The sequence below is a fragment of the Erythrolamprus reginae genome, chromosome 3 (genome assembly GCF_031021105.1).
Source record: "Erythrolamprus reginae isolate rEryReg1 chromosome 3, rEryReg1.hap1, whole genome shotgun sequence".
NCBI classification, from domain to species: domain Eukaryota; kingdom Metazoa; phylum Chordata; class Lepidosauria; order Squamata; family Dipsadidae; genus Erythrolamprus; species Erythrolamprus reginae.
The window spans coordinates 133,695,543-133,711,683 of record NC_091952.1 but is presented as its reverse complement, the minus strand read 5'-3'; the positions used below and the strand labels follow the sequence as shown (position 1 = coordinate 133,711,683).

At 41.0% G+C, this 16,141-nt stretch overlaps 1 protein-coding gene across 1 annotated transcript in view; it reads right to left on the bottom strand.

Annotated features, from left to right (window-relative positions):
- TNR (tenascin R) overlaps positions 1 to 16,141 on the bottom strand; it is a 119,821-nt gene that overhangs the window by 44,169 nt on the left and 59,511 nt on the right. Inside the window, exon 8 of the mRNA XM_070746693.1 lies at positions 4,649 to 4,738. Coding sequence (XP_070602794.1) covers positions 4,649 to 4,738 — 90 coding nt within the window. The remainder of the gene's footprint in view (positions 1 to 4,648; positions 4,739 to 16,141) is intronic.

Sequence of the window (16,141 nt, the reverse complement as noted above, 5' to 3'; positions counted from 1 at the left end):
AATTCCAGAAATTATTCTCATATGGAAGACCAGAATGTGGGACAGGTGTCCTTTTCTGCTTGTAAAGCACACTCAAGATTACATAAGATACACTGAATATTCTCTAGCAGTAACTAAGGGAGAGGAAAAATCAGTACTTTGTCCGTGCTAAGTGAATCTATTCCAGTACTACAGCATTTTCAACAGGTATCTTATCCAGCTGTGGCTAACAAATTTCTATGTAAGAAATGCATAGGCTCTCCAAGTCTCCATCCATGTTTTCACATCATGGCTTGAGAAGACGGAAGTCCACTGGGAGGTATATTTTGTTTATTATTTATTTTATAATAAATAGTCTGCGGAGAGGGGCGGCATACAAATCTAAATAATAAATAAAATAAATAAATAAATTTATTGAATGTATATGCCATCCATCTCATAATGAAATAACTCAGGGCAATGATGCATCAACTATGTAGGATACATTTTTATTGACACTTTAAAAGTGAACCAGAGAAATATACTGTATATATAGAAAAAAAACCCTAATCACCTTGAGGCAAGTTGGTGCTTTTGTGTTGGCTTAATGTTTTACCATAGCTGATAACAGAAGGTAAATTTTATAAAATTCCTATGGAATTCTGGGTCTGCCCTTGTGGCTCAGGGCAAGTGGAAAACTTGAGTCATATTCTCCTATATTTCTTATTTTATTGAGAACTTTGTATGACTACTTCTCCCAATTTAAACTAATAAATTGAATAGATAGTTTATTAACTGATATAGTTTATACTTCCTTTTTATTGGAGGGTGCATATAGAGCTGTTCCTCTTCATGTGGCCAAATATGCTGTAGCATGTTGAATCTGCCAAGTGACACAATCTCAAGGATTGGGCTAGTAATGAGTAGCTCTGCTCCACAGTTGTTTTTAAATTAAACATATTTCCCATACAAAATGTATTCAGATTCCAATAGGAAGCCAAAGTGAGTAGCTGGGCCAGGAGCTGTTCATAAACAGCTCTTGGCCCAGCAATTACATCATCACTGCACTGTAGACTGAAGGCATCTAAACATGGCTGCTGTCTTTGTATCAAAGATAATCCTAATGAAACAAGAACCCCATGCGCTATTCTTTAAACTTCACGTTTTGAAGGGGTTTGACCTTAATAAGAAAATGAAGTTGCAATGATGCCTGCCACTTGCAATTTAGCAGATTTGAAAGCTTGAAGGCTTTTCGGCACAGGAAAAGAATGTTTTCCCTCATTGCAGTGGCCTTATCTTCACCTATGAGTTAAATATCGATTAACCATTCCACTACAGCATTATTTCACTCCATGTGATTGCAAGAGAGGAGGATTGCAAGAGAGGCAGACACCTTAGTCTTCTCAGCTTTCTGGAATTAACTGCAAAAATTCACTTTGTGGAGGACTGGTTTCTGTTTAGCAGGCAAAGAAAGAAATGAAGAGATTATCCCGTGGATCGGTAAATCCATGTTGCTGGCATTAGAGAAAAGTGGCTGTCAAAAAGCCAAAAAAATATCCAATCTGAGGTCAGATTGTTTGCAGAGCTCCATCAACAGAAGCTGATTACCTCCCCTGATAAATTGTCTCAGTTTGAATAAGTTTAGCATTTACTAAATATGCTTAGTCTTTTCTTCCTGATGTTTGTAAAAGAGGTTCCCCGCTTCAAATGGCAACAGCAATTTGGAAGAAGAAATATCGCTGTTGCTTTACAATGCTACTTTTAAAATTATTGATTTCTTGGAAGACCTTCATTCAGTCACTATTCCCATTTCCGATAACATTTCTCTATCCCCCCCCCCTTCAAATAGCAGTGCAATACAGGTATTTAGTTTGCACAGCACAAATAGTCATGGAGAAACAGAACCCAATGGGTAAGAGATTGGCATATTATGGAGAAATGAGAAATTGCCCTGTGGGTGAGCACTAAAACCATTCTAAGACAGTTTGCTCCAGTGATTAAGGCACCAAGGTAGAAACAGGAGACACTGAATTCTAGTCTTGTCTTAGATATGAAAGCCACCTGAGTGACTTTGGATCAGACATTCTCTTTCAGTCCAACTGACCACACAATTGGTTAGTGTGGGTAAAATTAGGAAGAGAAAGGAGTATTCAGTATAAAAATAATACAGACTGAGTTATTTTTTTAAAAAAAATTCTAAAAAACAATTTAAAGGGGGTGCTATTTATTATTTTTGTTGGAGTTATGAAAAAGCAAAGTAATATTGGGCACAGATCCATATTAAAATGCAGAAGCTTCTTAAAACTGATATACAGTTAAAACCTTTTAGGATTACTGGATAAGCAGATGGAAAAAAGATCTGTTACTATATATGCTGGCTGCAGTGAGAATTCGATATGCACAGAAATGGAAAGATACATCAATCCCCACAACAGAAGAATAGATGGAAAATGAATGGAACTAGCAGAGATGGCAAAATTGACTGTTTTAATTAGAAACAGAAAGACCATATTTAGATTTGTTTCTACTTGGGAACTGTTTCTGGACTTTGTACTCAAGATAGGAAAAGGCAAACTCCTGATTTTGGGTTTTCCTAATTAATTCATTTTGTTGTTACAGAAATGAATAGTATTTGTGGTAAAGTCAAAACATTAATAGCAATAACACTCAACCTTATCTACCGCTTTGCAGTGCTTCACAGGCTTCTCTAAGTGCTTTACAGAGTCAGCATATTGCCCCCAACAATCTGGGTCCTCATTTTACCCACCTCAGAAGGGTGGAAGACTTGAGCCTGGTGAGATTCGAACTTCCAAAATTGCAGTCAGCCGGCAGTCAGGAGAAGTAGCCTGCAGTACTGCATTCTAACCGCTGCGCCATTATGGCTCCAGTAAAATACAAAATTAAGCAGTAATTTTTATATTTCACTGTACTAAAAAAGTTGGGCTCCTTTTTTCTTTTCCTCTTTCCTTTATATTCTCATTCTCCTTTCTTCCTCCTTTCCATTTTTCTACCTCTTCTTTATTTCATTTTATAGTATGATGATATTAATATAAGGCTTGAAAAAAATTCTAAAAAATAGGCATCATTCTTAAAAATTCTAATCTAAATTTTTGAGCTCTATCCTTTATGAAGGAAAACTATTACATAGGAAGAAAACTGCCTGTCTCGAGATAGTATCTAATGAATAAACCTGTGACCTATACCACTGCAGCAATATGTTATCTTGTTGCACCAGTAAATTTATTTCATTTGTGGGCACATACTAAATAGAGAACTCGGCTAAGAATAGATCCTTGTGATGCTAAAACAACACTCTCTTATAAACTGGAGACATTAGTAGCTTTTCAGAAATGTACAAAATGTCACAAAAGAAAAGAAAAGAGAAGAGGAAAAAAGAAAATAAAAGAAAAATTAAAGGAGAAAATCCAAATAGCTCAACAAGGATTAAGAATGTTCAATAAACATAGGATGCAATTGTGTGTTCATGTTCTGTGGGGAAACATACTTCCTCAAAGTATGCATTGTTAGCTGGCTGGAACTCTTGAATATTGTCACATTTTGTTTCATTTTTAATATGGTAAGTAAATGGATTCCTTATTGTAATCACATGTAATAACAATATAACAGCGTAAGGTACAATACTGTAAAGCAAAACAACAGGAAAAAAAGTAGAACATGATAAAAGTGCTGGATATAGGAAAATCACTTAAGAACTTAAAATTCTGCTTGCTTAAATGACAAGGTAAAAGACCAACCTGACCATTAACAGTTGGAAACACACCTGCAAGAATGTAATTAAACAATTTAAGGGCCCAAGACCTTATGGATATGTAGCACCATACATTTGTCCTGACCTCATCATAAATGGGACAATGGAAGACACGGTGAGATATGTCCTCTGCTTATTACAATGAGAGATGTTTTTCAATAGGGTGCTTACAAAATCTCCCTTCAAGATATACCAAAGGCATGGCCTGCAGAAGGATGTAACAGCCTTTTAAAGTTTTTTGTAATAATGATACAAGGATGAAAAATTAAATAACTGTACTGCAATAGTATGTTTATTGGTATCTCTTTCAAAAAGACCCCTGATCTTTCTTTGTTCTAAGAATTAAATTCCTCCAAGGAGGTTTGAGGATACTTTTGTAGCCTAGGCAACCTAGATTTGGTCCATGGATTCCCAATAACAAAACTAGCTCTTTGAAGGCTTTCTAGTTTCTTGTAATGCTCCAGTAGAGCATACTCTAATGTCAATGGAAGATTTCCCTACCTCCATCTTTAGCTGGAATGTCAGGTTTTATATACAGGTTGTCCTCAATGTACAAGCATTTATTTAGTGACCATTCAAAGTTACAATAGCACTGGAAAAAAAGTGACTTATGATGGGTCTTTGCTCGTATGACCATTCCAGCATCCCCATGGTCACGTGATCAAAATTAAGGCACCTGGCAACCAGCAGGTATTTATGACACTTGCAGCATCCTGCGGTTATGCGATGGCCATTTGATACAAGCAAAGTCTATAGGAGAAAGCTGGATTCACTTAATGACTGCAGACTCACTTAACAACTGTGGAAAAAATTATACAATCAGCTTTGACTTACTTAACACCAGCCTGGTGTAGCAACAGAAATTCTGGTCCCAATTGTACTCACAGGCTGAGGACTACCTATATGCAGTATGCCACTTACCAGTTCTTGCATTCATTGTGGCTGGAACACTCTGCTTATTATTCATTATAGCTGAAATCCCAATTCCATATTCTGTTCCTGGCACCAGGTCTGTCCAAGGAAACATGCAATAAAATATAAGTGATTGTATAAGTAAGCTGTCATAATTTCCATATATGTAATATTTTCTTTTTTGTCTGGCTTCATAGCCTGATACTTTGTTGACAGAGCAATCACAGTTGCCATTATTTGAATATTTTGCTAAGGTTTGTAGGTGAGACACAAATAATGGAAGAATATAGCAAATAATGGAATGATTGTGCAACATCTGCTATCTTCCAAAGTAAAGCAATCCAGTTAAGATGTCTTAAGAATCCCAGTATTGTTATCCAGGATCAATGCTCAGAAGGATCTTGATGGTGTGGCGCATGTCCAGAGAGATTCTTTCTTTCTCTCTCTCTCTTTCTTGCCTTGGACAGAAAAAGCAAAGTGTTCTTAGCAAATCTATTGTAAAACAGAACTGAATACCTTTAGATTTCTCTGGAACTTTTTTTTCTCATAGAAATTTCAGGTTTCTCAAGGCAGGTAAAATGTGGCTCCAGATGGTAACGAGGAGGTTAAAAAAGTTAAATTTCCAGATAATGCTAAGTCCCAGTATTTATTTTCAGCACTGTAAATAAGCATGTGCATCAAAACTAAGTTATCACCATCCACAAACTTTATGCGACGAAGCAGGCTAGACACCCAGACAGACCGACATGTGCATATTCAGTCAACAACTCCAGGATTTGTCTTATAAAAATGTAACAAATGACCAAATTGCTGCAATTGTGACCAAATGGCAAAGTGACTATGTGAAGGATAAAGATAGGAGATCTTTTAGAAATAAAGTGATACCTCGTCTTACAAACCCCTCGTCATACCAACTTTTCTAGATACAAAACCGGGGTTTAAGATTTTTTTGCCTCTTCTTCCAAACTATTTTCACCTTACAAACCCAAGCTGCCGCCACTGGGATGCCCCGCCTCCGGACTTCTGTTGCCAGCGAAGCACCCATTTTTGTGCTGCTGGGATTCCCCTGAGGCTTCCCTCCATGGGAAACACCACCTCCGGACCTCCGTGTTTTTGCAATGCTGCAGGGGAATCCCAGCAGCACAAAAACAGGTGCTTTGCTGGCAATGGAAGTCCGGAGGTGGGGTTTCGAGGACTTCTGTGTTTTTGCGATGCTGCAATTTTGCTGAGGCTCCCCTCGCTGGGAAACCCCACCTCCAGACTTCTGTTGCCAGCGAAGCATCCGTGTTTGCACTGCTGGGATTGCACTGCTGGGATTCCCCTGCTGGGATTCTCCTGCAGCATCACAAAAACACGGAAGTCCAGAGGTGGGGTTTCCCATGGAGGGAAGCCTCAGGGGAATCCCAGCAGCGCAAAAAAAGGTGCTTCGGCTGGCAAAAGGGGTGAGTTTTGGGCTTGCGCACATTAATCACTTTTCCATTGATTCCTATGGGAAACATTGTTTCATCTTACAAACTTTTCACCTTACAAACCTTGTCCCAGAATCAATTAAGTTCGTAAGACGAGGTATCACTGTATATATTTTGGAAGGAACACTTAGGAGTGAGTAATCCTAGTTCTCTCCTTGATGCAGAGAGGTTCGGGGAACTGATCCATTCATTGCTGCATTTATTGGCCCTGCTCTCTGAAACCAACTTCAGCCCACCATGGCAGTTGCCAGGAAATTATATAAATTATATAAATGACTGGAAGAATTGATGTTATATATTAAAGCAGTGTACTCTTCAAAACTAATTTCAGAAGAGGTTCAATTTAATTTAATTTAATTGATTTATATGCCGCCCAATCCCATGGGACTCAGGGTGGCTAAATAGCAAGCCTGTTTTCAGACTTCTGCTGTTTATTAAAATAGCCCCTCTTTTTTCAGACCTCTGGACAGGCCCAGAGGTGAGCTGCTGAGGTGGTGTGCGTTTGCCCCCGTGGCTCTGAGTGCTAGTGGAATCCAGCACAATTGTGCTACTGCACCTGTGCAGGTAGCAAAATTGTGCACAGAGATGCAGGTGCAAAAGCCAGTCCATTCTGAATGCTAGCTTCACCCACGATGGACAAGCGCTGTTACTAAAAGTCAAATTCACTAGACACAGCTTCAGTAGCAGAATTGCGCATGACTCCGCTAGCACTCAGAGCCACGGGGGTGAGCACACGTCACCATTCCACCTTAGCAGCCCACCTCTGGATAGGCCTCAAAAAGAAAAAGAAAAATGGAAAAATGATGTAATTGATTTTAGAAATCCACTCTGAAAGCATTTCCCCTAAGCTAGACCAAATGATAGCTGAAGTAAGCTAAATATAGTATTTGCTGATTTAGAAGAGGCATATTCTTCTGTTCCCTGCAAAAAAGCCACTCAACACCACTAGTAAATCCTTGCCTTTGTTTGTCTGATCACAAGCATTTGTCTTATCTATATTAAACACTGCATATTTTTCTTCATCCACTCCAGAAATAATATTAGAATTTTCTGGATTTGAACAATTTTATTGGATTTGAACTCTGAAGGATTTTATCTATGGCTGAAAAGATATGGCCATATATTTTATTGCAATATAAAAAAACCTTATACAGTGGTACCTCAAGATACGAACCCCTCCTCTTACGAACAACTCGTGATACGAACCCGGGGTTCAGAAAAAATTTGCCTCTTCTTACGAACTTTTTTCGAGTTACGAACCGGCGTTCGGAGACTGCTGGGAAGCCGCGCGGCTGTTTTAAAAGGTGACAGCCGGGCGGCGGGGCTTCCCAGAAGCCTCCCGAACGCCGGTTCGTAACTCGAACAAAGTTCGTAAGAAGAGGCAAAATTTTGCTGAACCCCGGGTTCGGTTTGGAAGGTTGCTGGGAAGCCCCCCAGGCCGGCTGTCAGCTTTTAAAACAGCCGCGCGGCTTCCCAGCAGTCGCCGAAAGCTGTTTTTTTGTGGGGGTTTTTTTGGTTGCACGGATTAATTGACTTTATATTGTTTCCTATGGGAAACAATGTTTCATCTTACGAACCTTTCGTCTTATGAACCTCCTCCTTGCACCAATTAAGTTCGTATCATGAGGTATTACTGTATATCTAATAAATCAATGGTTAGATCTTGGAAGATCTGGTGGTCTGTCAAGATTTTATAATTGTTATTATAATAGTTCTGGATGCCATTATAAAACCATACAGTTCATAGTTTTATTACAATGGGCTTAAAATTTAATAATAAAATATATACTTTATTACATGTAAGTGTTTATGACATAGCTGAAAAAATGGCTGAAAGACAGTATTGGTATATAATTTAGCTGTGTTTTTCACAACAAAAGGTCTGTTAATAATTGTACAAGATGTTTATCAATGTATTGAAGATTGAAGGGATGGCTTTAACTGTGGGGAAGAGATTCTATTTTTCACACCCTATTTTCCCCAAATAGGGAAAAACTTATTCCAATTGGCAATTGTGGTAACTGCTATTTGTCAGTGCAATGGACCTGTACCTAAATCAGTAGGAGAGATTTTTGAGATCTGGTTAATTCCTACAGGATTAAAGTAACTCCATGTCTAGGCAGACATGTAACAGGCACTCAGTCCTAGTGAGTTTAGAAGCCTTGTCTATCAAGAAGAGCTGCAGAGAAACTGCAGCCGTAAAGCAAATATTGCCATATCTAGGAAATTTCTAGAAGAACACCCCTCCCGCAGACTGGATATCCACAGTAATGTCATGAGTTCTGATGGTACTCCCTTGTTCAAGACTCATGAACTGCTACTCACTTCCTGGAAAAAGATGGTGCAGATTCTATACAACGGTGACTTTTTACTCAATTGGTGTACCTCTTTGTTACTCATAAAACAAAACATTGTTTTCTTGACAGATCCTGTGTAACGGTCAAATTTATGTAATAGGTATTGCTGTCAAAAAATATGTAAAACATTCTTAGCAGAGACCTAACAACAAATACATGTGATTTATAATCCTATATTTTATTGCAGCTTTGCCTCACGCTGGAGAAATTCTTGCAAATGAGCCTAAAACTCTAGGCTCTGTGCCTGCTGAATCTGCTATTCAGGTGCTGAGTCTTTTATTTATACGTGCTTTTATTTATACTTTTATTTGCTGCATGAATATCTTCCTTTTTTTCTAGTAGTCTCATTTCTATTTTTATTAAGGTTACCAACAATGGTTGCAAAGGTTTGGAGAACCACTAGAACATACCAAAGAGTGATGAGTTTATTATTATTATTATTATTATTATTATTATTATTATTATTATTATTATTTATTAGATTTGTATGCCGCCCCTCTCCGCAGACTCGGGGCGGCTTACAACACTGATAAAACAATATACAACAACAAGTCTGCGGAGAGGGGCGGCATACAAATCTAAATAATAAATAAATAAAATAAATAAAAGTCTAAACAACAATTTAACATTAAAAGCCTAAAAACCCCTTTATTTAAAAAGCATACACACAAACATACCATACATAAAACTACATAGGCAAGGGGAGATGTCTCAGTTCCTCCATGCCTGACGGCAGAGGTGGGTTTTAAGAAGTTTACGAAAGAAGAGGTTTTCTGATTTTTATAGCTGTTATCTTATGAGGAACCAGATTTGCACAGACAGGATGTTGAGCAGTCCCAATTTTATTCTTTGGGTAAACATATAATGTGGAGATGGCTATGAAATTGGACCAAAATTACCCAGCGAGTTTTTCATGACTAAAAGCATCTCTGTAAGTTTTGGTTTAGAACCTGTGTGATTGCATAATGTTGACAGATTTATTTGAACCTGGGGAAGAGTTGTTTGCTGATAGTCCAGTTTCTCCTGGTAAATGATGAGTAACTCACCTCCAGGCACCTGAACTCTCTCTTTCCTGCTGGTAACATATCTATTTCAGAGGATTTTAAATGCAGTGGGAGATCAATAGCATGTTACCCTGAGCATGTCCTCACATAATATTTTATCATAATATAGATGGCAATTTATTTTGTTTATTTTTGCATAGAATGGGTGAGAAAGAATTATATTCTTTTCCTGGGACTAGCAATGACTCAGAGGGCAGAGCAATTGTAGGATGTTTTCTTCAGGCTTCCATTAGGAAGCTGGAGGGGATATTGATTGACTTGTAATGATCTCTGCATGCCCCCAGGCTCTGGAGGTTGGCAGCTAAGTGAAGATGTTTGCAGATCAGTTTCAACAACCTTGGAGAGGAGGGGGGAATAGTTGCAGATATGTGTGCTCAGTGTGGATTTGAAGCATTCTCGCATTCTAACTACTCTACAGTTACAGTAGGTTTGTCCTTCTTGTCTTGTATTTTTAAACATTTCTTAAAACTTAAAACTTTGGTTGGATTCATACAATTTCTGAAGAGGAAAATGTCCCCTGTAAATTAGAATCATGTATAGCACAGTAACTTTACAGCAGGGGTTTCAAACTCAAGGCCTGGGGCCCTGTTCTGGCCTGCAGGATGCTTAGATAATAGATAGATAGATAGATACATAGATAGATACATAGATAGATAGATAGATAGATAGATAGATAGATAGATAGATAGATAGATAGATAGATAGATAGATGGGCGGCAGTGCATGTCTGCAAAAATGGAGCTTGGGAGGGAGCTCTGTTTTCTTTCTTTAAAAAAAAAATCTTTATTAATTATTTACATTAATAAACACAAAATGACATAGAAAGAAAAAAAAGGCATAGAAACATACTTACAATAAAGACATAATAAAGCATTATGCTTTATACATAAGGTAATTTGGTATCAGAACTTAATGTAGGTACCTGCTATGTCGCAGGATATTTTGTTTTTGCAGCTTATTCATTTGCAACCATTTCAATTCCTACATGCTAATATACTTATATTATTATATTATTAATATCCGTTTTTCTACATTTCCTTTCATTTCAACTATATTTATTCTGTGGTATAATGGTACCTTGAAGCAACTATATTTACTTTTGACAACAGTTTGTTTTTTCTCTCCATTTCCCCCCCCACTTTTTATTTATATAAGAATGTTTTTAAGTTATCCAGACATACCACCTGTCCCAGGTACTGTGAAATTCCTTAATGTCTTTATCCTGTAGTTCTTGAGTAAGTTTAGTCATCTCTGCTACCTCATATACCTTTAAATTAAACTGGCAGAGGGTTGCAGGAGGCCATCGCAGCCGAAAATGGAGCCCGGGAGCCTGTTTTCACTGGCTGAGCATTTGGGCCACCCCAGGTGCCCCCTACATGAGTGATGTCGAGCTGGCCATGCCCATCCCATCCCCCCAAGGTCAAACCTAACCTTGATGCGGCCCTCAGTGAAATGGAGTTTGACACCCCTGCTATATAGTATTGCCAGTTTATATGGTTTTTTCCCCAGAGTATTAGGTGATTATATGCATCAATATCTACAGTAATATAGATTCACAGGATATAATAAAAAGGACAAATTGGAGCTGTACCTGTACCAGCCTTTGTAGCCACCATCTTGATTTTTTTTTAAAAAATCACAATATGTAGACACCCCTGACCAGAGGTAGATTCCAATCCCAGTGCGCTGCACACACAGCTTCCCCCTTCCTGTGTGTATACACATCCCAGCATTTTGTTGCTTCTGCGTATGCGCACGAAGCAAAATCTCATGAGTGTGTGTGTGTGTGTGAGAGAGATTTCAGCTATTTTTTTGCATGCACAGAAGCAAAAAAACCCACTGAAATCCCATGCGCGCACATCCCCTCACAAGATTTTGCTTCCTGCGCGTGCACAAAAGCAAAAAAAATGCTGGGACATATGTGTTCACGCACAAGAGACAGAAAGCTACACACACAGCCCAACTTTTGCTACCATTGCAGCATTCTTATCTGTAACGGTAGCAACAGTGTAAAGCCCTTCATGGCATTGGACTAGAATATCTCCGAGACCGCCTTCTGCTGCACGAATCCCAGTGACCAGTTAGGTCCCACAGAGTTGGCCTTCTCCAGGTCCCGTCAACTAAACGATGTCATTTGGTGGGACACAGAGGAAGAGGCTTCTCTGTGGCGGCCCCAATCCTCTGGAACCAGCTCCTCCCAGAGATTAGAATTGCCCCCACCCTCCTTGCCTTTCATAAACTCCTTAAAACCCACCTCTGCCATCAGGCATGGGGAAATTGAGACATCTCCCCCAGGCCTATATAGTTTATGCATGGTATGTTTGTATGTATGTCTTGCTTTTTAAATAAGGGTTTTTTAGATATTTTTAAATATTAGATTTGTTGTACATTATTTTTATTATTGCTGTGAGCCGCTCCAAGTCTACAGAGAGAGGCAGTATACAAATCTAATAAATAATAACAACAACAACAACAACAACAACCCAGTACTGCCCCTGACCTGATAAAAGCTAAGATAGATAACTGGGTGATCATGAAGAACTTTGGTACTTCTGATGTGGGAGTGGTTCTGAATAAATGGGTTTATGTCAAAGAGATGGATCTAAAATCTCTTTCAACCTGATATATAAAGAATAAAAGGCAATTAGCTAGAGGTTATCAATGATATTAAATACTGTCTACCAAAACAATCCAATATCCATTTTCGGACTAAGAATGCAAGAAGAGGGCTTCGCTTTATCTTTATCCTTCTCTAAGAAAGGGAGCTGTGGATCACAAGGAAAACTGTACTCCCACTTTCCTTCCTGGCATATCTCCCAGGGGAGGGCATGCAGGGTGGTGCGAAGTTCAGGAAGGGTTGGAAGTGTGCAGAAAAGGTGCTACATGGATTTGGGAGGGCATGTGGGGATGCAGCACAGGTCAGGGTGCGCAAGAGACATTGCACAGATCGAAGAGAGCATGCTGGGAAGTGTGAGTGACTGGCACAGCCTGAGCATAGAGAGGTTGGGGAGGCTGGGAGGTGAGAGAGATTTATCCAGGCAACCTGCAGCTTTCCCTGTCTGCTTCCCCACTGATGACATTTCCAGCTTCCCACAAGCAAAGGATGGCAATCGTGAATGAGTTTACACTTCCTGCTGACTTCTTCATTGACTTGAGGAAGGTCAGGTAACATAGGAAATAAGCGTCATGTGACTGTGATGTGTTAACTGGTGCTGAAGCAACAAAACTTCCCCAGATTTCATTCCCATGGAAGTAATGGGTCCTGGGATTCTGTATGCTAGCCCATTGAAGGTACTTAGTTCAAAAATTGTTGCCCTATGATGCACTGATGCATCCAACTGAAGGTTAAAAACTGACAAATATGACAGTTTTACTGGTGTACAGATTAATTGGTAGGACATTTGTTGATTCTGGATACCATTTTAAGAGTCTGTAAGTGAGATGGTAAATAAGTAAATTTTTCTCAATTTTAGGTTGATAAAATTGTTTGTGTTGGAAAAGAATAATTCTTGATTATTATTCCGAACTGCTGCAGTTGTCTTTTTATAATGCTAAAATTAAGAGAGAGATAGAACATCCAGGATGGCTTTATTTGTTACCAAACTGATTTGACATCTAACATTTTCACTTGAGTTTCTTATTTATGAGGCATAAATGAAACATTCAATAATTAATGATAGGAGCCAGCTTCTCCCTGCGTGCTGTGGAGCTATAAGTATCCAGCCGCCTGCAGGAAGCTTGCCCTGTGGTTTTTGGCACATCAGGGGAGACAGCAATTTAGTTAATTTCCAACCAATCCATCATCTATTATCATTATTGGATCAAAGCAGATCCCACTGGCTCTTTGTCCGCTTTTTTTAAAAAAAGCATTTGTTTACTGAATGGATGTTGGCAAGTCCTTGGAAGTACAGAAGACGTAGGAGTGTAAGACAATTTTCTTCACAGAAATGAACAGCAGCATGCATGTGTTTTAAAATTAAATACATATTGTATTATATTTACATACTGTATTGTATTACATTGTATACTGAATACAATAGGCTATGGATGAATAGGATAGATTGGTGATGGTGAAACTTTTTGTTGTTGTGTGCCAAAAATGGCAGTGCGCGTGCTATTGCACACCCACGTGCCATTACCCATAATGCAACACACCACCACATGTGCACACAACCCACCCACCCCCGCTGCAACACTGTACATGCACCCCATTTAGAATTTGGTTGGTAAAAATTGCAGAGGTGTGAAATGAGCTGCAGCCAGTGCAACACCCCTGCATAACCCCCACTATGCCTGCCGCCAGATGATCCGAGCAGAGGGTGAGGCAGGTGGACACCCAATCAGCTGCCCCTGTACCTGAGCTGACTCCCAAGTTCCTTGTCTGCAGCCCCGTCACCCTAGAAAAGCACCGGCAGCTGCAGGGGGAAGGGAAGAGCTACCGGCCCTCACATGCGCATCTCGCCATCCTCCCGGGATTCCCTCACACCCCAATCTTCTTTTATTTTATTTTATTTTTTTAGTTTTTTATACATAAACGATAAAACGAAACAACAAATAAACAGAAAAACAAAACAGTAAGTAAAACACAACAGTAAATAAAACGAAACATATAAATACAACATTTGGGAAAAAAGAGTTTCCCCACTTTTTTAGAGTGTTCGGTCAGAGAATTTTCCCTCATCACTAAGTATTCTTTTATTGACATATTGCTTTGCTTTACTTATATTATAATCTATTATCTAAAAATTTATTATTTGTTTATTTCACCATTGTTCTTTTCTCTAGCCCCCAGTCTTCTTCTTATCAGCCTTTGCCACTGCTGCTGCTTCTACGAGCACACACACTGGACTCATTTAAAAAAAAAAACCAAACCAAAATACAAAGGGGAAGAGGCGGTCAAGCCAGCATTTTCAAAACTTGGGGTGTCCGAGTGAGGCAGCTAGTGTGTTCTCCTAACTTTAGTGGCCATGGTGGGCTTTGGCAGCATGTCTCCCCACATCGGGAGGGAGCCTGACTAGCGAACTCAGCTTTTAGGCTCCCTCCTACTGAGCGGCAGTGGTGCTGGGGGAAGGAGGAAGGCGGTAGCGGCAGCAGAGCTCTGGCTCTGTTTTCAGGCCAGCAGCTGCCTTCCCTTCCCTTCCTATCAGACTCCCAAGCCACTGAGGTGAAGATCAGAATCCGGTTGCCGAGCACTGCCTGTGCTTTCTCTCACCTGTTTCTTTCTGGTTGCTTCACCCTTAGCCAGGAATGGGGTTTCCATGAAGATGTTCAAAAACCCAAGCAGGAAAAGGGACAAAAGGATCCGAGTTTCCCAGCAAGGAGAGCAAAATCTGAAAGGCAGGCGGGCCTGGCTGTAGGCTTCCCTTCCTCCATTGGCACCACATGCTCACCGGAGCCTTTCAGATCTCACTCTCTTTGCAACAACTGTGGTGCAGGCAGGCAGGCAGGCAGGCAGGCAGGCAGGCAGGCAGGCAGGCAGGCAGGCAGGCAGGCAGGCAGGCAGGCAGGCAGGCAGGCAGGCAGGCGAGCTGGCCAGTGGCTCCATAAGGAAAGATATCATACTGAAGGCAGCCTGGGAAGAGCCACCACTCAGGGCGAGGGAAAAACACTGCAGAAACATTGCAAGGGCTGGTGGGGCTGATGGCCAGCAGAGCAGCCCAGAGTGCAGCGCAGAGAGGCCGCCCGGCAATGGAGCCTGGACAGGCCCTTTGGGCGGGGTGGCTGAGACTCTCTCTGCCTTCACTACCCTCTACTTTTTAGTAATTCTGGAATTGGCCAACAATGAGACTGGAGGCTTTGTCCAGCTGGTGGCTACTCTGACTCCATGAATGCAGTGGGGGCTCCAGGAAGCCTAGAGCACACCACCTCCCACCCCACAGCCGTGGCTGAGGAACCCGCCAATGCTCAGGGAAGGGACCAGCCCGCCAGCCCAAATGCATCTCAGGTAATGGGTCCAACTGCAGTGTGCGCAGTGCCCCTGCCTGACTCCTGCCATGCCTGCTGCCAGCTGAGCCAAGGAAGGAGCAGAGGGCAGGGCAGGTGGCTGCCCAGCCAGCAAATGTTGTGCTGTGCATCTAAGCTGGTTCCTAGCATTTCTCGTGCGCAACCCCGCTACCCCAGAAAAGCAAGTTCAAGGTGGAAGAGCAAGAGCTATTCACTTTCTTCCTGGGATTCCCTTGCACACCCTGTCTTCTCCTCCATTTTAGATGCTGCCGTTTCTTCCCCGAGCACATATGCACCTGGCCCTGGATAGTTCACTTGCCTGCCTGCCTGCCTGCACCACAGTTAAAATTGCTAAAAATAGAGGCTGGTGGAGGCAAGGAGGGTCTCAGTCACCCCACCCAAAGGGCCTGGCTGGGCTCCATTGGAGGGTGGCCCCTCTGTGCTGTGCTCTGTGCTGCTCTGCCAGCCCCCAGCCCCATAGGCCCCTGCAGTGTTCCTGCCACACACGTCCTGCTCCCAACCGCTTTTTTCCCACCCGCCAAACCAGGTCCCTGGTCCCTGCACCCATTTGATTGCTCATGAGAGGTGGCTCTTCCCAGGCTCTGCTGCCTTCAGTATGAGACCTTTCCCTATGGAGCCCCTGGCCAGCTCAGTTGCCTGCCTGTCTGC